The sequence below is a fragment of the Fulmarus glacialis genome, unplaced genomic scaffold, assembly GCF_000690835.1.
Source record: "Fulmarus glacialis isolate BGI_N327 unplaced genomic scaffold, ASM69083v1 scaffold25735, whole genome shotgun sequence".
In the NCBI taxonomy this organism is placed as follows: Eukaryota; Metazoa; Chordata; class Aves; order Procellariiformes; family Procellariidae; genus Fulmarus; species Fulmarus glacialis.
Window position 1 is genome coordinate 7724 of NW_009211551.1, and position 22006 is coordinate 29729.

At 35.0% G+C, this 22006-nt stretch overlaps 1 protein-coding gene across 1 annotated transcript; it reads left to right on the forward strand.

Annotated features, from left to right (window-relative positions):
- The first annotated feature begins 204 nt into the window (after positions 1 to 204).
- Positions 205 to 18270, forward strand: CPSF6 (cleavage and polyadenylation specific factor 6, 68kDa). Its single transcript, XM_009577590.1, has 11 exons — positions 205 to 246; positions 303 to 512; positions 2416 to 2519; positions 3439 to 3584; positions 4301 to 4474; positions 5588 to 6092; positions 7339 to 7431; positions 8430 to 8545; positions 8879 to 9032; positions 10056 to 10247; positions 17853 to 18270. Exons 1-10 carry the CDS (start codon positions 205 to 207, stop codon positions 10240 to 10242), a joined length of 1731 nt encoding a protein of 576 aa, XP_009575885.1. The 3' UTR covers positions 10243 to 10247; positions 17853 to 18270.
- The last annotated feature ends 3736 nt before the right edge of the window (positions 18271 to 22006 follow it).

A 22006-nucleotide genomic window follows, 5' to 3' on the forward strand; every position in this document is an offset into this window, starting at 1 on the left:
TTTGGATTTCTGTTTATATTACAAGGGCAAAAGTATTGCAATGCAAAACAGTGGCCAGAAGTATTTTTTGTTGATTTTTTTTTTTTCTCCCCTGTCAGTTTAGAATATAATAGAAGTCATAAGAATTTTATATAATTTAATGTGGATGAAACTGGGACTTAGCTTTTCAGCAGGGATGTTTGTAGGTGTTGGATCAGACTTACCATGTCTGTGGAACGTGGCAGTTATCACAGCGTTTTGTTTCAAGTAAGTTTTAAGTGTGTTTAATGTTAAATATAATCAAGGTGTCTTTTGTATTTTAGGAAGCTGAATATGGTGGACATGATCAGATTGATTTGTATGATGATGTAATTTCTCCATCTGCAAATAATGGAGATGCCCCAGAAGATCGTGATTACATGGATTCTCTCCCACCATCTGTTGGGGATGATGTAGGTAAAGGAGCTGCACCAAATGTTGTCTATACGTATACTGGAAAGAGAATTGCCTTGTACATTGGAAATCTTACGTGGGTAAGTATCTTACTACTATTTAGGTGTAGCCAGGAATTTTAAAATTGTGAACATAATTCTTTGTAAATATTTTTGGCTTAAAAAATTGTTTTATATGAAATACTAAGAGTACAGCAAAGCAGGTGGTTTGTTGTTGTCTTTTTCTTTTACCTGAAATTTAGTGAGTCTGTCTGGAGCTGTCTTGATGGCTAAAAAATTAAAGAAAGCTTCAGTAAATATCAACTTTAAGGCTTCCTCTCATGTTTTAAGTGTTATGAAGGGATGTTTGTGCTACTATCTTCTTAAGGTTTTCAGAGAACTGAATGAAAGTGGAGAACAACCTTAAACTATGAAATACTTTATGCCTGCTGCTACTTTAAGGCTACTGAACAAACCCATTTTTTAGTAAATTTTTGCTGAAAAGTTTAGTTTAAAAAGGAGCTGGAAGGTTCTCTGGGATTTTCTTGAAATCACTTTTCACATTTTTCCAGGGCCTTTTTCCACTTCCCTTTTTGCAGGGCAGTGACTCTTACAACAAAGCTGTTTTTCAGGTATTTGCCTTGAGGCTTATTTCTGTGGTCCTGGGAGTAACAGGTTTGGGATAACTCACTGAACTGCAGTTGCCCTTAAGACAATGACTTTTGTTAGCATTAAAGCATTTTAAAATCAATTGCAGTTAAGCAAACAAAGTCTAAGAGCTGGTCAGTAGCTGAATTAACTGGAGTTTTTATCTGTTTACCTGAAATCCAATTCTTCCAGGTCCACACATGCAAAATTCTCATTCAAGGTTATTTCCCTTCTGATTAATTTCTTACTAGTGCTAAACTTGCAAAAGAGTGCTTTATGGGTGCTTAGGTGTTTTTCATTAATTATTACAGTATCCTAATTTCAGGAGCTAATAGGTAAGTAAAGGAGCCGTTGACTTAACAGTTGTGCTGTTCTAAAATATATGAATGGCATCAATAAAATGCACATGAATTAGCTGAACTCATCTAAGTCAAATGTCACAGTTTCTAAAGCGGTAGGCCAATGTTCAGCAATTTGTACCTATTACTCGTTATTTGGCTTCACAAATGAAGTTATCCACAAAAAGTGCATTTATCTACTTTAGCGTTGCTGTTGTGTTTGTCTTCTTTGAGTTCAGCTCTCAGCAAAGTAATTTGTTGAATTTTTAAAAGAAACCTTGATTTGAGGGAGATCAGATAAGTAGTTCAGAATCTTGAAAGCCTGCTTTGCACTTCCCATATGAAATTTAGAGAAGTGATGGAGTTACAGAAGCAGGAAGAAAACCGTAAGTATTAGTGTGTTTGTGTATCTTTGGATAAGAGTGAAATTGTTAAATGTTACATAGTAATTAATAGGAAGTTGCAGCACGTAGGTTTGGTTAAGTGGAAGCAATTGTTTCTAACCATAGTTTCTGTACTAGTTTCCCTTCTTTTGTCTGTAAATCCTGTTATTTTTGTGCAAATAATATGTAGTTCACTAAACTTTCACTAGTCAAAGCTCACCTCATTAATGTGGTGTTTAAAATTGACTTTTGTGTGGAAATAATAGAATGGGAGAAAAAATTGATTGGGTGTGGAAAAAGTAACAGTTCTTGAAATAGTACAGTTTAAGCCTTGTACTCTCAGAAGACAAAAGTCACTCAAATACAAATTTTCTTGGCATACTGTAACTGGTACACTGTGTGGAGGGGTTGATGCAATGTAGCATATGGGGAAGCGTGTATATTTTTAAAATTAGTTTTCTGAGAACTGTAAAATATAAATGACTGCTCTCCAAAAGTCAGAAAATATTGACAGCCTGAATAAAGTACTCCTCTTGACCAATTTCACACACAAAAAAATCCTTGGAAAACTTAGTTGCCCTTTTTCCTGGTGTTTTAGATAAGATTTCATAGTTGAATATTAAAAATATTTTTCAGTGGACAACAGATGAAGACTTAACTGAAGCAGTTCATTCACTGGGGGTAAATGATATTTTGGAGATAAAATTTTTTGAAAATCGTGCTAATGGCCAGTCTAAAGGGTAAGAACTTGTCATTTGTTTTTTTCTGTAAATGGACTAAAGTTTGGGAGGGTGGAAATGGGGAAAGAATAGTTGAATATTAAAAATATTTTTCAGTGGACAACAGATGAAGACTTAACTGAAGCAGTTCATTCACTGGGGGTAAATGATATTTTGGAGATAAAATTTTTTGAAAATCGTGCTAATGGCCAGTCTAAAGGGTAAGAACTTGTCATTTGTTTTTTTCTGTAAATGGACTAAAGTTTGGGAGGGTGGAAATGGGGAAAGAGATGAACTGATAATCTTTGTTTATTGATATCCAACAATGATTTGGTATATCATTTCATACTAATGACTTCAATTTTAGGCATAAATTTTTTTATGACGGTATTGTCTCATTATTTTGTGAGTTAAATCTTATTGGCCATCTTCATTAAGACTATTCCTAGATTTCAGTTAGCATGGTGGTGATATTTGTTGTTCCTCATAGTGTAAATACTGTTCCCTCAACCTCCATTATTAAATCTTTCTTTACATCTTTATTTTCCATTAACTGTTGAAAGTGAACGATTGAGCCCATTTTTCACTGGCAACCTAATCTTTCTTGCATGAATATGCCTTTCTCTCTCCTTAGTAGTAATAAGAACACAGTGAATGCTTAATAATAACTTGGTTATATGTATTCATATATAGTGTATTGATACTCTACTAAAAAGCTGCCTTTGTAGTGATACATTTTGATGCTTGCACTTACACTTTTGGTTCTTACATGTCCTAGAATGAGTTATTTTATCTGTTCTGAAAACTGGACTAAGACCTGTGAGACAGTTTACGTATCTAGTTTTCAAGTATTATTTTGCTTACTGTGTGTAACCTTTTTCATGAGGCATCAGGATATCCAGGAAATAGAAAAACTTTTTTTTTTTCTCCTTCCTTTCAGGTTTGCCCTTGTGGGTGTGGGATCGGAAGCATCCTCCAAAAAGTTGATGGATTTGTTGCCTAAAAGAGAATTGCATGGGCAGAATCCTGTTGTTACTCCATGTAATAAACAATTTCTGAGTCAGTTTGAAATGCAGTCAAGGAAAAGTAAGCCTTTCCTATGTGCTGTCTTGGAAAAACAGAAGTTTATTCCCAAAGTAGTATGGCAGTTTTTCTCTCAGCATCTGATAATTTCTACACAGTTTAAGATAGCTATAAAATACTTACAGTCCTGGTGAATGAAGTTGCATCTTTGTTTAAAGATGATCCTCTTAAATAAAAATTAAAAGAACCACTTAATACACTGAAGAGCTGTTTTCTTGACAAGAGATAGCACTCACTGAAAGAAGGTTGCAGCTTTGTGAAACTCTTGTCTTATAGTTGGAGAAGCTTTCTCAATTTCTTGTGGATGTGATTTAAAAAAAAAAGCACAAAAGCGTTTAGAAATTTAACATTTGTAGGCAAACTGGACTGAATTCTGATGTCTGGACAGGCTGCACTTATCACAGAATGGGGAAGAGAGATTCTGCATTGTGCTTTCCTCCAGCACCTTGTTATGTGGTTCCCAGTCCTAATAGTTTGTGGCCTTGGGCGGCATTAAAGGAAGGACTGACAGTCTACCCAGATGCTATTCCATTAGTGTGGGGCATACTGGAACACTGCTGTATTTTAGCAAAGCACTTTCCTCCCCAAATGCTTTGGGTTTGGGTATCGAGGAACAAGTTGGTGCTCACAAAAAGCACTGCATAAAACTTTAGATCAGGTGTTGAAAAGCGTTAACCTATTTTGATTTATGTAATTACACTTTTGCTTTTCCATCGCAGCTACACAGTCTGGCCAGATGTCTGGGGAAGGTAAAGCTGGTCCCCCAGGAGGAAGCTCACGAGCAGCATTTCCACCTAGTAATAGAGGACGAGGCCGTTTTCCAGGTGCCATTCCAGGTGGAGACAGATTCCCTGGACCGGCAGGGCCAGGAGGGCCACCACCACCTTTCCCAGGTAAAATAATTCATATGTGGAGTTTCAGTATCATTTGTGTTTTCTTGTATTAATGCAGCATACTTACTTGGGAAATTATAAAGATCAAGGCAATTCAGTAATGTGCTATAATTGGCGTTCACAGCTGGACTGTAGGATTTGACAATATTTCTTTGTTGATATTCAAACAGGGAGTTGTACTTCCTAAATTTGATAGCAATATAATAACATTTTTTAGAGACATTCTTTATAATGTGTCAATGTGCATATTTTTAAAGTATGAAAAAATTAAGATAGATCACGTTAGCGAGTAGACTTGTCTTTAGTGCAGCATAGTTCAGATTTTTGTATTTGCTATATGGCGTGAGAATGCCTGTGTTGCAGAGCGTAAAGTAACTCTTCCTTACTGCATTACAAGTTTGCACATCATCAGAAGTTCAGCTTTGATTCATGCCCACTGACAGGTCAGTTAGTTGGCACTTAGGATACCACAGATTTGAAGAGGAGGTGTTCATGTTTACTCAGGTATCTGATACGGGAGAAATCTCTGTTTAACAATCAGGCTTGCATTGCAGTGAAGTTCTTATTTCAGCTTAAGTATTTTTAATAAATGTCATTCAGTAGTAGATTGTCTACTAACAGTCAAAGGGACATGGTCAAATTGAAAATCCGCTAGTGGGGACCTGAAAGTAGGTTCTCCAATATAGCTTTTCCCATATTTTTAATATATATTGTATCTTATGCCCCAAATGAAAGACTAGCTGCGTAAGTAGCTAGGTGTAAGTAGGATGCAATGTTTTCTAGTTTTTGTAAGCTTTTGGGGGTTTTGGTAACAATAGCAGGTGATTAAGTGATTGGGGGGGCGAGTTGTCAGTTTTCAAGTTAATGTTGTTCTCTTTAGATATTGATAGTCAAGCAGCTGTTAAAAATTTTCTAAGGTACTGGACCCAAAGTGGGACCATACATGTCTTGTGTAAGTTGCAGTTTGTTCAGTGAGGGTTGTTTTTATTTTCTTGTTGTTTTAAGAATAAAAAAAAAGACAAGACTTTTAATTATTTTGCTGAGTTTTATTTCTTTATATTTATTAACTCTATTTTATTTTTTTATTCATTTTTTTTTTTTTTATTATTTTAGCTGGACAAACTCCCCCACGTCCACCTTTAGGTCCTCCTGGCCCACCAGGCCCACCAGGCCCTCCACCTCCTGGTCAGGTCCTCCCACCTCCATTAGCTGGACCTCCTAATCGTGGTGACCGTCCACCACCACCAGTTCTGTTTCCAGGACAGCCTTTTGGTCAGCCTCCACTTGGGCCACTTCCTCCAGGCCCTCCACCACCAGTTCCAGGCTACGGGCCACCACCAGGTCCGCCACCACCTCAGCAGGGTCCACCTCCACCTCCGGGTCCATTTCCCCCTCGTCCGCCTGGCCCTCTTGGGCCACCCCTGACTCTTGCTCCTCCTCCACATCTCCCTGGGCCACCTCCAGGTGCTCCACCACCTGCACCACATGTGAATCCAGCTTTCTTCCCCCCACCTGCCAATAGTGGCATACCTACTTCAGACAGCCGTGGCCCACCTCCGACAGATCCATATGGCCGACCTCCACCATATGACAGAGGTGACTATGGGCCACCTGGAAGGTGAGTGCTTTTGGTGTAATGTGCTTGGTAGCAGATTTTACTCCTCTTGTAGGAAGCATTTGATTTTCCCTTTTAATGCAGATGTTAGAAATAATGAAAAATAGGCTGGAAGGGATCCCAGCAGTCTTCTCATTTGCCCCTTTTCACTTCTCTCAGTGAAATATCTCTCAGAAACATGTTTGTAGCAGTAATGCAACACCAGTAAATCTCACTTTCCCTTTTCAGCTCTGAACTGTTTGTCTTCCACTGTTTGTATTTGGCAGTGTCATCATTCCATGTGTTCTACATGTAAACTTATATATCACTACTTATGCAGCAGCTTCTGGTTGTGCTTCTGTCTTAACTTGAGATTCTGACTTGTAGCTTTATCGTCGTGCTTTGCAAGCTGTCTTTTTGGGATGCTCTGGAGTTCTCCTTTTTGAATATGTGCATATGTTGAGTACAGTGCTGTACCAAGCTCATACCATTTTCATCTTTTAGCAGCTCTGCTTGTCCCTTTTTTCTTCAGGACTCAATTCAAAGTTAGTCTTTGTCTCAAAAGCCAGGCATGAATTTACTGCAAGACTTTTATCTTCCTTTCCTGTCAAGATGCTTCTGCTCATTTGGTGCAATCTTGCTGTGTTTGTAGCAGTGGCTTTTCCTATGGTTAATCCTATCTGGGACAGAGTTCTTGAGTCTCTCTGACTTAACTTGTCAAGTTTTTCACATCTTATTTGAAACATCCTTTTCATCTGTGCTTCCAAGCATCTCTGTCTTGCTGCTGTTTCTTGATTTTTTTTTTTTTTTTTTTTTTTTTTTTCCCCCACCATATTTGTATTTGTTTTTTTTAATTTTGGGAAAAGATAAGACAGACACTTTTTACATAGTTATATTTGGATTTTTCAGTTGTGATTTTACTGCTAGCATGAGAGACACTTCTCTTGCTTAAAATGTTTTCTGCAGAGACACTTTGCTTTTATTCTTCTTTTATCACAAAGTTTAAAAAAACCCACGCATCTGTACATATTGTGTTCATACAGAAACTATAGAAATTCAAGCATTTGGCTTAATTGCCCAAAATATAGTAAAACGATAAGGTGTTGGTTGTTTTTTGATGGACAAAATCGAGGTTGTCTGCAGTTTATAGAATGTCTGGGGAGGGAAGGAGTGGGAATAGGACAGTATAACTTACTGTCCAGTATTTTCATTAATAATGTTAAAACTATCATCCATAACTATTTAAATTGTCATTAATTATATATCATAGGCGTTTCACTGGAAATAACATGTCCATAAGAGAAAAATTACATATTCCATTCTATGGGAGGCACACGAAAAATAATACTCAAAACTCAGGGAGGTATGAATTTTTAGACATTTCCTCTTATGCTAAACTGGCTATAGGATCTTGTTCCACTTCTTGCAATTAAGAGGATAGCATTGCTTATTATTCTGCATTTTCTCTCTACCAGAAGAACTAACACTGTTCTAGAAATATCAAGCAGTGGGCCAGTTTAACAGTCTCAACATTTGTCTCTAACACATTTCTCCAAATTTTCTATATGATACAGAGACTGGCTAATAGGACACTGCAAAACTTATGGGAAAATTTTTGTATAGGTTAACTTCTGTTACTTTGGAAACCCTATACAGGTAGCTAATAATTAAAGTAAAAAAGTGTAATGAGTACGAGGATTCTGCTTTATTGCTTCCTCCTTACTGTGGCTGGTTTGGAGGTCAAATTGGAGCACCTCGAACTTGACCAGAAATAAAAAGCCAAAATTAGCTGTAAAATGTTGAAGTATCATTCAGAAAATTGAGTGTTTTAAAGATGGTAGACTATATTTGCTTTTCGTAAGTTATAGCATTCTGGTCTTAGTTAAGATCTGGGAAACAGGATCATATAGTTCTAATTCCAGTACTGTTATAAAAATGATCTCTAATTTTGCTCAAAGTCGCATTGCCTATGTACATGTATTTCCACATCCATTCAATTGGGATAATATCTACTTACATACCTTCAAGGATTTTATGAAAATTATAAATATTTGTAAAGCACAATATTAAGTGCTGCTGAATCTTCAAAATAGATGGGGTGAACAAGAATAAGTCTATTTATACAGCAATGTCTTAATTGTTTTTTACCTTTTTTCTTTTTTTTTCCTTTTTTTTTTTTTTTTAGCTTTCAGGATTTTATACTGTAACATGGTCCTTTATAAAAACCAAAACCAAACCCAGATCCTGCTTTCTTTTCTGTTTGTCACTTTGCTTAAAGTTGCAAACTTGGATTGTTAAAACTGCAATGATATCTTCTTAAGTTTTTCTTAGCCTTTTAAATACTAGTTTTATTGCTTGCAGAGAAATGGATGCTGCAAGGACACCTCTAAGTGAAGCAGAATTTGAAGAAATCATGAATAGAAATAGGGCAATCTCAAGCAGTGCCATTTCAAGAGCTGTATCAGATGCCAGTGCTGGTTAGTAAAACTCAATTAATGTGTTTGCTATTCTAGCCAACTGAAAAGAGTGTATAGCTTTTTTATTAGGAAACTTGCAGCCCTGAAGCCGCATTTTCGTAATAGGAGGCTGAATTTAGGTACAACCCGTGACTGATTCTGTACTGTGCTCCATTTAGTTTCTGAGAATGCCTTCTGAGTACTGATCTGGACAGTATTTTAATACTTGGTTTCACAGTAAATAATCTGGATGGCTGTTGAAGAGAAAATACTCAAAATTGTAATACTATTACAGATAAAAATCTTTGCTTTAATTTGCATAATTTTCTGATCATGATCTTACATCATTTTCAGGGGACTATGGAAGTGCTATAGAGACCTTGGTAACTGCAATTTCCTTGATTAAACAGTCCAAAGTATCTGCGGATGATCGCTGTAAAGTACTTATTAGCTCTCTTCAGGACTGCCTTCATGGAATTGAGTCCAAGTCTTATGGTTCTGGATCCAGGTAAAACTTTCCTCTTCCATCTGCCCTTACTTATAAAAGGGAAGGTGTAGCGCAGGACTAGTTCACAGAGAAGAAACTAAGACACTTAGTAATTTGCTGAGTTGCACAAGCAATGTGTGAAAGAACCAAATAGGAGTTTCCCGAACTTAGCTGCCTTTTAATTAACCCTCTTTTCAAAATTGACCTGACTATCTTAACTTTAATTCTTAGTTTTATTTATTATCCTTTCCTACATGGTACTTTTGCAGTGTGTAGACTTCAAAATAGAATTATTCTTTATCAATTAAGATGTCCAGTGCATAGTTTTTATTAGAATTCGCTATTGAAAATTAAGGTTGAGGATATTTGCCAATTTTCATTTTGCTTAAAAGTAATTTATTACACACTTGTCACAGTAGAAATACATTTGAGTCGGGGGGGGGGAAATTTGGGCAGAATGATTTTGCCTGTTGTCCTTTATCATACAATCTAAAAATCAGGAGTAGGTAGATTTGAAATTCATGGTCTCTTCTACCTAGTACAAATAAGAGATTGATTATTTCTTTCAAAACTTAAATAATGCCCCTTTTAGAGTTAGGACAAACACTGAGCCTCTAGTTCATTTGGATACTGTACCAGTAGTGTATTTGGCCTTGAATATTAAAAACACAAAGACAGCTGGTTTTGGCACATACTTTCAGTACGCAGATTAGCAGCCATGTTGTAGTGATCGTTTGAGGGTTGGTGCGTTCTCCCAGCTGATTTCAGCCATCTCGTCCTCCATTCTGAGTGTGTACTTTCTGACTTTTCCTTGATAGATTAGAAAGTGGGTGCACCTTACTATCTGTAACTGAGTTCTTAGCCACCACCTTTTATACCAGCTATCTTTCATGTTGTATACAAAAACATTTCTGCATCATAGTGAACAGATACTTCTCTCATATCCTTTTTTGATTAAATTCATACTCATAAACAGAATACAAAATTGACATGCGATGGCTTGTATTTTGAAGAAAAATTTAATGAAGTAATTTCTTTTAGAAGACGTGAGCGATCCAGAGAGAGGGACCACAGTAGGTCACGAGAAAAAAGTAGGCGCCACAAATCACGTAGTAGAGATCGTCATGATGACTATTATCGGGAAAGAAGCCGTGAAAGAGAGAGGCATCGTGATCGCGACAGAGATCGCGACAGAGAACGAGATAGAGAGAGAGAATATCGTCATCGTTAAAGAAGGTGAGCATTTGTTTCATGTTCTTGAACTTTACTGTTACTGATTTACTAAAAGTAGCTACTCTAGGTTTGGGATTATTTACATCATTAATATCTGCATTTAAATGGTTCTGCAGTATGTACTGAATCACTTTCTTCTTGCAGCATCTGACATGAACATAGGTAAGTAATGACAGGTAACTAGTCTTGGGAGGGAGGGAGTGTTTGTGTGATTATCTTGTGCAGTTGCATGTGGCCTTCTTAATTTTAGGTGGTATTAATGTTTGCAGTTTTTATGAAATGCAATTAAACCAATTCCTAAACAAGCAGTAAGCTAGACTGATAAGTCTGCTCTCTTTGTAATCTTAGAAGTTTATATTAAATTTATGGTTATATTTCTTATTTGTATTTTAAAATACTAATTTTGTATTTTAAAATCTACTTGTGTAAGGATGACAGCATTGAGCTGTTCATATTTCATGTGTGGATTATTTCAATTTAGGGAACACATGTACATACAGTGTACGGCGTTGTTTTGTTTTTTTTTTTTTTTCCAGTGAGTTTTACTCAAATTCAGGAAATAAAGCCAGACTTTGCTTTATTTTATGAAATGTGACCTGTCAGTATCTTCTGCCTTCTAGCTAAATTCAGGTGTTATCTTAATAAGATTTATGATGAGTTGTTCCCCACCACCCTGATTTTTCATTCCCTCCCCCCCTCTGATAGTAAAGTCATTTTCTGAAGAATAGTAAACAAATGTATGATACAAGGATTGTTTCTTTTCTGGTTTTTCACAAACTAATGTGTTCTTTTATTTCATATACCTGCAGTCTTGCATGCTTCAAATGTCTAGATAGCTACAGAGTAGCATGCTAAATAATACTTTTTTCAGTGTACTGCTGAGAGCTTTAAAATACATAGAAATGTTCATCACATTATATAATGTACCATTTTGAGGATTGGGAATTCAAGCTGCCCATGATTACTTATATTTGACAATTGGGAAAACCCCTACCTATTAGTTTCTCTGTAGTAGTCTTTTCCCTTTTTAGAAGAATTTCCCACTACATCTACACTAACATTGAAGCTTGCAGACTTGCCTGTCTGCCCAACTTCTATTTCTTACATTTACCCTCAGATTTAGTTTCCAGATTTGCATGTGTATTTATTCATGGAAGTTCATTTATAGAAGCTAAATAGAGCAAAACTTTTTAGAAATCATACAAAATGTAGTATACTCCTAAGTGAAAATATAATTTTGTATTAGTTAAATGTCAGTTTTTCAGTCAGTTTTTTGTGTCACTGACTCCTTTGGGAGAGAACAAATTCTGCTACTAAATGTTCTAGTCTATTGAGTGTTAAGTGGGATGTTGTCTTGGGTTCATATATAACAGAGACACACAAAGCAGTAATCGACCTAGAGAAGGGGAGTCAAAGGCTTAAGTAGGAAGGTGAAACATGGCAGCTGAAATAAAGTTGGCAGTGTATACCCGTTAATGCCACTTTTTGTCATTAAAAAATGGATTGGTAGAAATATTTCTGCAACTGCATAAAAATAGCATCTGTGTTCTTAATTGTAAAATATCAGATTTAACAAAAGTAAATGTAGTTTCTTTTGTTGAACTGGATTTTCACCTTTTGTGATAAATGAGTATTTGTGATATTTGCAAATAGTTGTTATTAATAGGAGGAAACCACTGAGCTGAGTGATGGATGCATTTCCAGAGATTTTTACTTCTGGTGGGGATGAGCAAGCCATGCTAAAAATTGTTAATAACCTGTAATTTAATACAATTTTTTTTACCCTTGGCATACTTTATTAATCTAGATTTAATTTTTGTGTATTTAGTATTGTGCATGTAGATACCGAGTTTCTGTACCAAGTACAGATTCCCTACCCTGTCACCCCAAGAAAATATAACAAATAGTATTAGGTTGCATTTTATAATTTCCAAAGCACAATTTTAAAATGAGACTGTGGTTTCAGTCTCAGTTTAGGTGGGATTTATATACGCAACTTCCTTCAACTTTGTGTGCTGGGACTTTTCTTTCAGAGGGGTTGCGTAGGTAAGATTCCCTTGTGCAAAGAAGAAAATAGGTCCTTAATACTTGATTTAAGGGGCAAATTTAGTATTCTGCATGTAAATGAAAGCATTTGGTATTTTTTTAAAGTTAAGTTGTAAACATTTTGTCTTGTTGTTGTCTTAATGAAGGGCTTTATTGTAGTTTATTGTAGTTTTGTTTTTATATATATACACACATACACATATATAAAAGAAATACAGTTATCTCCTGATTTGTATGTTTCATTTTCACTAAGATGTATGTTGCCATACATTTTTTTGTTTCGTTCTTTACATTGATTAATATTCATAAACGGATTTAACAGTTTCAGTCATTTAATAAATATCAGCAGTGCTGAAAAGAGTTACTCCCCATATTACTGTGTTTTGCCAGATAACGTGAAGTTGCCTCTGTGCCTGCAACCTATGAATGGCACTTATACTTCTCCTTATTGTGTACCTACAGTCATAACTGTGATACTGTACTGGCATTTTTTTTAGAGTGTTACACATCTAGTTTAGAAGGATTTTAAAGGTCCATTGTGAACATTTTTGTATACAGTGAAATTCAGTTTGTACTGTATTACATTTATAGAGATGGGTTAAATTGGAATAACTTACTAAATGTGTTTATAATAATAAAACTCTTATTAAAAAGTTTAGATGTACCATAGCAGGTATTTACACTTCTGTTTGTACACTTCATGATTTAAAATTAAATTCTTGCAAGATTTCATGCCTTCACTTGAATAAGGCTTTCATGTACATTGATAATTCATTTTACAGAATTACTATAAGCTGAATGTTTCCTTGAAACATCTTGCCTTTGCTTGTAGAATGCCTATAGATATAAAAGAGAAGAATAGATTTAAAACAAATGTTTAACCTGTATTAGTCAAGAAAACTAAGAATCCAATAGAATGACATTTAGAAGGATTAACAGCAAAATTCATGTGTACAAACAGAATAGTGATATAACTTCATCAGCATGAGTCCTGACTTTTTTTAGACAGAATTTTTTTCTTTTTTTTTTTTTAGTTTAACTGATACTCAATGATGTATTTCTAGCTGATACATTGTCCCAATCTTAATCTGTCTGAATTTCTATAACTGCTGAATGTTAAGTTTTTCATTTTATGTTTTTGTTACTGGGTTGATTGATTATTTCCTATTTAAACTGGATTTGGACTGAATTGCAAAGACAAAAACACACTAACATTGTAACAGTTGATATGTATGTAGACTTTGTACTCCATATTTCATGTTTTTTCTCTGATTTTTCTGCTCTCAAACCACTGTAAGCAAAATAATTTAAAGTCTAATGTATTTCTGAGGCTCGTGCTTCTTCAAAAACTGCTCTTGGCTCTCTCTGAAATAGTTACAGCTTTGGAGTGATCTAAGAACTAACATGGTTGGATTTTTTTTTTTTTTATGTCAGTAGGAGGGGAAATGTTTAAGTAATATTCATTACATTTTTGCTTGTGTAAGTAGGAACTGTCCTGTAACAGTGTGTTAGCAACCACTTAAGCATCAAATGAAGTATGAAATTAGCCTTTTAAGAAACCTTGTAAATTAATAGGAAAATGCCTATTTTTGTATGTTATTTTAATAACAAGCTTCTAGTTAATAACAGAATTTTAAGTGAATCATGTGGTGGCATTGTTCAAGACCTGGGTATATGTACCTGTCTAGGATTATTTCAGATCTTCTTAGTATTAAGCTATTATGAACGTTATTTACCTAATCTCTCTTTTTTAAAATGTGTATTTTTGAGGAAGCACATATGTCTGGGGCTGGCACTATTCTATTGCATCTAGCATTCATCAGAGAAAATCATGCTTTGTGCATCTGATTCAGTATTTGAAATCCACCATAGAGTGAAAGAGGCAAACAGTGCCACTGTTTTATGTGCTTCTTAAAGTCTATTTTATGGCTACTCTGGTGCTTTACAGAAACATATAGTTTGTTTCTTAATGTTGAGTGATTTCTCTCGTTTTCTTGAGAGTGATAAGACGATTCGAAGAACGAACTGAAAATCTTATGCTATTGTTTATTTTCAAATGCATAACTGCATAACTTTTATTAATTTTTTCCATGAACACATTCCTGTAATTTCATTGTCTTCTGAGGTGTCTTTAGACACGCTTATATTTTTGTGTTCCCTGCATCCTGTGCTTTTTTCTTTTGTTTGTGAAATCACTAGTTTTCACAAACTTGAGCTGTGTGAAAGTTCCCCAAGGCTTTATAGCATTTGAAACGTAAAGGAGTTACTTGCAAGTGAAAACGTTGGTTTGATGCAGTGTTCTCCAAAGACTGAACAACTTCTGTTTTTTTCCTTTTGCTCATTGTGGTTTGAGAACTAACATTTCTTGGTTTTTTTTAAAAAAAAAAAGAGAGAGAGAGAAGTGAGAGAGGTATCTTCATTTTTGTTTTCCTGTGGCAGCCTGATCTACCTTTTTGTGTCTTCCTCATGTATTGATGTGAAAGATACTTGCCAATAATTCGTATCTTTTTAATTTGTAAACTAAAGATTGAGTTTTCTGAACACACCTCTCTGTTCATCAGTTATTTTTGGTCAATAGACAGGATGGGATAGTAGGAGAAAGGCATATGATGAATAAAACTAGTTTGGGAGTGTTCTTTTTCTTCCCATGTAAAATCAGGAAAAAATGTTCTGGTGTTGATCTTAAATTATACGCTAAGATTGAACAAAGATACCAGGTAAGTACACTAATAATAGGGGGGAAAAAAATGCAACAAATGGAAGAAGGTGCTAGTGGTGGTAAAATAGTCTGTTTGTACATGTATGATGAACAGAATCACATATGTATCTCAGCTTACACGCAGAAAGACAAATATAGAGTCAAGCTTGAAATTCCTTCTTTCTCACTGTGTTATAGCTAAAGCATCACAGTATTTGGAGGCTTGTGATGTTCTGAAATGTAGGTTAAGGTAAAACAAATTTTGGCTTTCAAGCTGATACTTTCTGTGGGATTTTTGCTTTGTGTATTTTTTTTTTCGTTATGTATAGAATAAAAATAAAGGCGAATTACATGAAGTAATTCTTAGGAGCTATTAGGATATAATGAAAAATGTGTATCGTGCATTTTACTGAAATGTGAACATGTTAGGAGATTGAAATTCAATCTCTGAAAATATCAGGAATTACTACACTACTATAACTAAACTTGTCGGGTGTATGCACATACAGCTTTAAACTACTGTAGAATTTTCACACTTGTAAAAGCTGTTTAAAGCTTTTATATGCTTATTTGGATAATTGGAATTAAAGAAAAAAATTAGAGTTGCTACTGCAAGATGCTTTATATATATAAAAGAAATCTATTGGTTTTTGTTGTAAGAGTCTGTCTTTGTGAAAAACAATGCTCACGTTGCATCTTGCATGAATACAAAAATGTTTGATCACTTAAGTTCTGGGATTTCGTTTGTGAAATGTTCTGGCATAAAACCCTAACTTTTAAACCAAAAAATAACTATTTAACAGATAAGTCTGAAATTTGGGTTTTATTAGTAGAAATGCTGAGAAACTGATTGCTGTATGGTGTTAAATTGTACAAACCTAACACGTGCTTGGGACGGATAGCTTATATGAGCTTGAGGCAGATGGAAAACAGCATTGCCAAGAAGTACTGACTAGAGATTTAATCTTTTTTTTTTTTTAAAGTTGTTTCTTACTTCAATATTCTACTTGCTTGTAGAATACTGAAAAGGGCTGAGCATGAAGGTATAATCCATACAGATTTATTTCTTCCTTTTGGAGCCACAAAGGCTTCTGGTTTTGCCAAGATACAGTGGCAGAATACTTGGAACCAAAATGTACACCACTTTGGATTTTAGTTGGTCATGTTTTTCAAAATGAAGGTTCACTGTGGTGCTGACCATCCTAAGAGCCCTATATTGGAAAGCATTAATCCTAACTCCAGTTTATCATGCATTCTTTAAAGTTCCTGTAGTTCCATAAGTACCCGTACAAATCTAGCAAATTATTCCCAGGAACTGAAGCTTTCTTATGCTAGTATTATAAATCATATATATGGTGCTTTGGATCTGTTAACTGTTGCCATAGAAGTGATAAAGATCCATAATTCTTGCCGCAGCAATTGTATGATGAGAGCAGCAAATTCTGACACGCAGTCTCACAGCTGTCATATACTTACTTTGTCCACTAAAAACATGAGATTCTCCCCTGTCTGTTTGTGCTAACTTAGCTCGCAACTCTGAACATATCTTCTTGTGGAGGCAGCACTTTGTCACTTTGCTACTGATTAATTCTAAAAGTACGTAACACCTATGGAGATTTTGGTCTCTGGGCAAGGAACTTCCCCAAAAGTAGTTACTGGTTGATACATTCGTGACTTGGGAACAAAGTCTGCAAATAAGAAAAGAAATTCCAGTCACTGCTTTGGATTTGGATTAGTTTATGTGCATACTGTAGTGTATAGAGCCTACTTGGTTACACGTTTTTTAAAGCCATTGTTAACAGTCACTTTGAGGAAAGGAAGAAGAAATGTGTCAATTGTTCATGCTAAAATTGACTACTTTGTTTTCCCAGCTGCTTTGAAATTATTATATTGGTAGAAGAATATTTGACAGCTGTGTACTGGTGCACGTTCATGAAATTGCTCCTCTAAATGTCTTGTTTTTCAAATGAACAATTTAATGTGTTGGTTTTTTGAAGAATTTGATTTAAACTATTTTGAAATTATTGAATGTTGAAATTGTGAATTATTAATGAAATTAAGATAGCTAATTGTTTTGTAATGGAATTCAACTGAAATCCAGTGTATGGAATTATACCATCCCAAGTATTTTGTGAACTCTTATAGTAATTAACTCTGAATGGTGTGGTTCCTTAATTTGCCAAAATAGATGAGAGTAGGAAGTAGGGCTCGGGGTTTTTTCTAGGGCAAGTAGGTGAGGAAACCTGCAAATCTATATTGTATTATTTGAAAAGTGGGTTCTTGTGATTAAACTGCAAGCGTGTATTTTTAGATGTATGAAGCCCATCCTGCTTGCCACTAGTCTGAAAATTTTGAAGTACTGGTATCAGATTCTGTGCACTTTTAAATGTTGCTGAGCTGTGAGCCATCCACTTCATTATACAATCAGCGCATTACTTAAATGTCAAACCAGCTTAAAACTTCTGTAAGTGGGCAGGTAAAAATGTAAAAATCCAGTTGTGGCAAAATTACCTTACGTGCTTGTTCGTTTACTCTTGCAGAATGCATACTTTAGGAAATGTTCTATATAAATGTTTCCATCAGTCACAGGAACAGTAGCTATTTCTTACTTTATCATTCGAAACTTCAACAGTGAAATTTATATTCTTTCAACTTTGTTGTACAACAACATTAATCTTATTTTTACTATTGTATTAGAAAAGAATTTCGTGCACAAACGAGTAGCTACTGCTTCTGAGTATTTCGTGTTAGTTTACATTATGGTGAAGTAGATGCACGACTTGTGTATGTATATATAAGCCAACAATTTTCTGTGTATTATGGGGACTAGCAAAATCTACATCACAAATTTTGACACATTACAGCTGAAGGAAGAGGAACAGCATGCAAGACAAGATACATTCTTCAAGGAAAGATGCTTGTCCAGCAGTTTGCTTCATGTGATTGAACTGAGCCTGTAAGGATTCATGGATAAAATGAACAGGAATAGATCTGAATAAAGCAAATCTGCATACATGGTAACCAGTAGCTCTTTTACTTTTTTATGTTGCTTAACTGTTTTATTTGAGGGAAACCTGTGTGATTTAAACCTTATAGCTTTTGCAACTTTATTACTGGTTATATACATTTGGCAATTATAATGTGCAAGCAATTGGAAAAAGTCAAGTAAATGCTTGTTTTTATAGTAGTTTGTTCATGTTAAACTGTTCATATGATAATGTCTGTACACAGCACCTCTTTGATTACAGTAGATGTAGTGTTGTAATAAACTGTTTAATGGGGCTGATGTGTAAAGCTGTTCAAGTTATTTGATGTTTACACCTCAGGGAAAGTCTTGTGTTCAGCAATATTTAAAGATAATGTTACAATGAAAACATTGATGCTGTCTTTAAAAACATCGCAATAGTTCTTGCATATGCCTCAACCTAATCTTGCATTCAGTGAGTTAAACATACTAATGTTGCTCTCACACATTCAATTTTGATATGAAAATAGGTGGTTACATAAAACCTTTAATGCTATTTTGCTTTCTAGCAGTGTTTACCTAGGTGGCTTGTGAATTTGCTAATTGACATATAAAACTGTAAAAACTGCAGCTCTTTGTGGTCTGTTGTTTTGAGGAGAGGTGGTCCCAGGTCTGTGATTTCAGCACGCTGAAAATTTTATTTCTCATGCAGCCTTGATCCTGATTGACACTGCAGTTAATATAAACTTAAACTGTTCATATGAATTTAAACTGTCCATAATAAGGGGTGGAAAGGTTAGCTTTAAAAAACAGAACAAAACCCTGCAGTTGTTTACAGTTTTATAGTAATAGTGCTTGTGTGTGTTCCCCCTCCACCTCCAAGGCCGTAGCAGTCTGTACATAGTTGTATATTAGAAATGTGCCAGAAGAAACCAGATATTCCCATTTTTCAGACTTTATGGGTTTGGTATTTTCTTAATACTTCGGGGTTTATTCACACATGCATATAAAAGAGAAGGTACGCTTGTATGTCCTTGTTCAGTGATGGGCAATATTTAAATGTCTTAGCAAAAAGTGGCGCTAAGTAAATCTGTCAGATGAGGTTTTGTAAATTTACCTAAAAACAAATTATTGGAGCTCACAGTGAAAGTTGACTTCAAATTACAAGAATTTGTTTAAATTTCATTAAGTGTGAAATGCAAGTGAATAGAAAGTTCATGTAAGTTGCAAAAACTTAGTTTCTGGCAGCCTTGCACAAAGGCTCGCTTTTAGTCTATTGTAAATCGTTATGCAACGGATTTATTCTTGGAGTTTTCACTTATTCAAATAGCTGCACTTAATGTTTTAAGTTAAGTTTCAAGACCTCAGATGGCTTTAAGAGGCAACTCTTAGACAACTCTTGATTTCTTTTTTTTTTTTACCAATTTTGAAGATTTTACAGCTGACCTAAAATGTTACCCTGTTCAGGAAAGCACTTAAATCCATTTGGTTTTCCAGAGCATTTAAAGCATGCGCTTACATTCCATAGATTTCAAGGAATGTAAACATGTGCTTTAAGTACCTTATTTGCATATGTGAGTGATTTTTATGCTTTACTGAGTTGGGACCAGTAGCCTGTGCAACTGCAAAAGTTTTGCATAAGTCTGAAATGCTTTAATATTTTTGTCACCTACCACTCAGCCAGGTTTCCTGCAGCCACGTTGATGCTGTTGGACTTGGCTACAGCTTCAGACTCTCCCTTTTTTTTTTTTTTCCCTTAAATTGTGTACCTCAGTTCCTCATGCATGGGATCACTGGTGTTTGTTGAACTATTTGCTACTGAGAAGATATTTGACATGTTTGTTTTAATCCTGTTTGCAAATGAAAACTGCCTTTTAAAATTTTGTAAAACTGAAAGTTGTATCAAACAAGTCATGACTCATTTCCTGCTTTTTGTGAATAGGTGTTGGTTACAAACAGAACAGTACTGTTGTAATTTTTTTTTCTTTACTTAAAAACATTGTTTACTGCTGTGTGTAATAAGTTTAAGGAAGAAATAACCTGCCTGTAGCTGTTACGTGGGGAATAGCTAATACTGGAGAGGCAGCAGGTAAGTAATGTTCCATTGCATAGATATATTAAATCTTAAAATAAAAAAGTGAATTTACAAGCATTTTATGCAGGAACTGATATTTTACTCCACACTGAAATAGATTTAAGGAGACTGTTGCTCTTTTTACACAGAGTGTAATTTCTCACTCGCACATAGATTTCCATTGCTGGCAATGGAAATAGCAGGGAGGGAATAGCAGGGGGAAAATAGCGTAAGTTAAACTGAGCGATCATTGTGATTTGAGAGATGAGGTCCCCGTATGAAGCCCCTTATTTCTGCCTGTTCTCTGAATACTTAGTTTTAACTGATAGATGTACTGTGTTGCAATTCAAATAATACTCTCTTGTTATGGTGAGTTTCATTTGTTAGATTTTTTTAAATGAAACAAAAAAATCTACAGAAAAAATCCAAAGACCCTGATAGACACCAAAAAGGAATATGTCTAGTGCATGTCATGTATAACTGGATCCGTAGTAGAATTTTTACTAGGTTTCGGTTTATTAAAAATGACTGGCAATTTCCTGTGCACGCTCAGGAAATAGCAGTTTGATAATTTACTGACTGGTGATGATGCCATGATGGGTACTGCTGTGCTCTTTGTTATTCATCCAATTGCATTTCATCTCCTTTTGCTGATGAAAGGACGAAATAGTCTGTGAGGAAATACTTTATTTCTTTCAAATATTGGTTTTTATAAGTAATATTGAAAATAGCATCTTAAGGCTGTGCCCTTTATCTTGAAAGACAAAACCAACAAGTAGTGACGTAGGGGTGGTGGTGCTTTAGCAACAGAAGTTGTTTTACTGGAGGTTTGTTTTTTAGAAGTAGAGAGGTTTTTTTTAAAGTAAAATTTCTACTGGACTATATGTTTTGACAAGTCAAAAATACTACTTCAGAAGAAGAACATAGCATTTTGGAAACTGTACAGTCTTTTTTTTCCCATTCTCTTTTTGCTTTCTGTGCCAATAATTTTAGTTCTGACTGCATTTTGAAAAATGTTTGTCAGAACTTCTTCAAATTTTTATTTACAGTGTGACTTATAAGCTTGGATAGCTGTTGTTTTTGTGTTAAACCAGATACCTTATTAAATTTAGGCATTAGCTTGATTTTTTTTTTTTTTTTTTGTTAAGGAGTGAGTGTTTTCTATTTTTGTTCCTTTGAAATTGGTGAGGCTTAGTTTTTCTAACTGTATTTTTTTACCTGATTGTTTAGTTGCATACCCAAACCCTTGTAAATGTTTTCCTAGTTGTATGTGGATAATGGGAGATTTAAATGTTGTATATACTTGTCATCTGTGTTTCTAGTAAAAATACATGGCATTCTTTATAGAAATACTTAATTCCTGATTTCCTTTTCTTATCCACTTGCTCTCTGTGTACAGGTTAAACAGACTTTGCTCCTATTTTTATTTATAGAATTTTATACGTAGCCTCTTAAAAGTTATCATTGGTTCTTGTGTAAACTGAGATACAGCCTTAAATTTCCGAACATAATGCTCATTAAGATACTGTTAGTCATGTAGATTCAAATATAAAACATGCATGTTTAAGACTGGTACTCTTCAGAGATCCAAGACACTAAATTGATTCTGCATTGAAATATAAACCCTTCAAGATCTTAGAGAAGGAAAGTGCAGGTCAGCGTGCATACACTTAAAGAAGATTGAATTCTTTCCAAAAAAAGTATTTTGATATAGGAAAGAAGCAACATGGATTTGTTGAGGATTTAAATTATTTTGGTAATTGACTGCGTAAGTCTTAAACATAATGATTGCAGCATGCTAATTAGTCATGATGTTTATGCAGAAATATTGTCTCTTGCAACTGTTTACTATGATCTGTTGCAATTAATATTGCAGACAGGCTTGGGGTGGGTGGGGGTGTTTAGGTGTTCTTTTTTTGTTTTGTTGTCGCCCCTGTCCCCCTCGCCCCCAAAATTAAGATCTGACGTGCTATGTACTT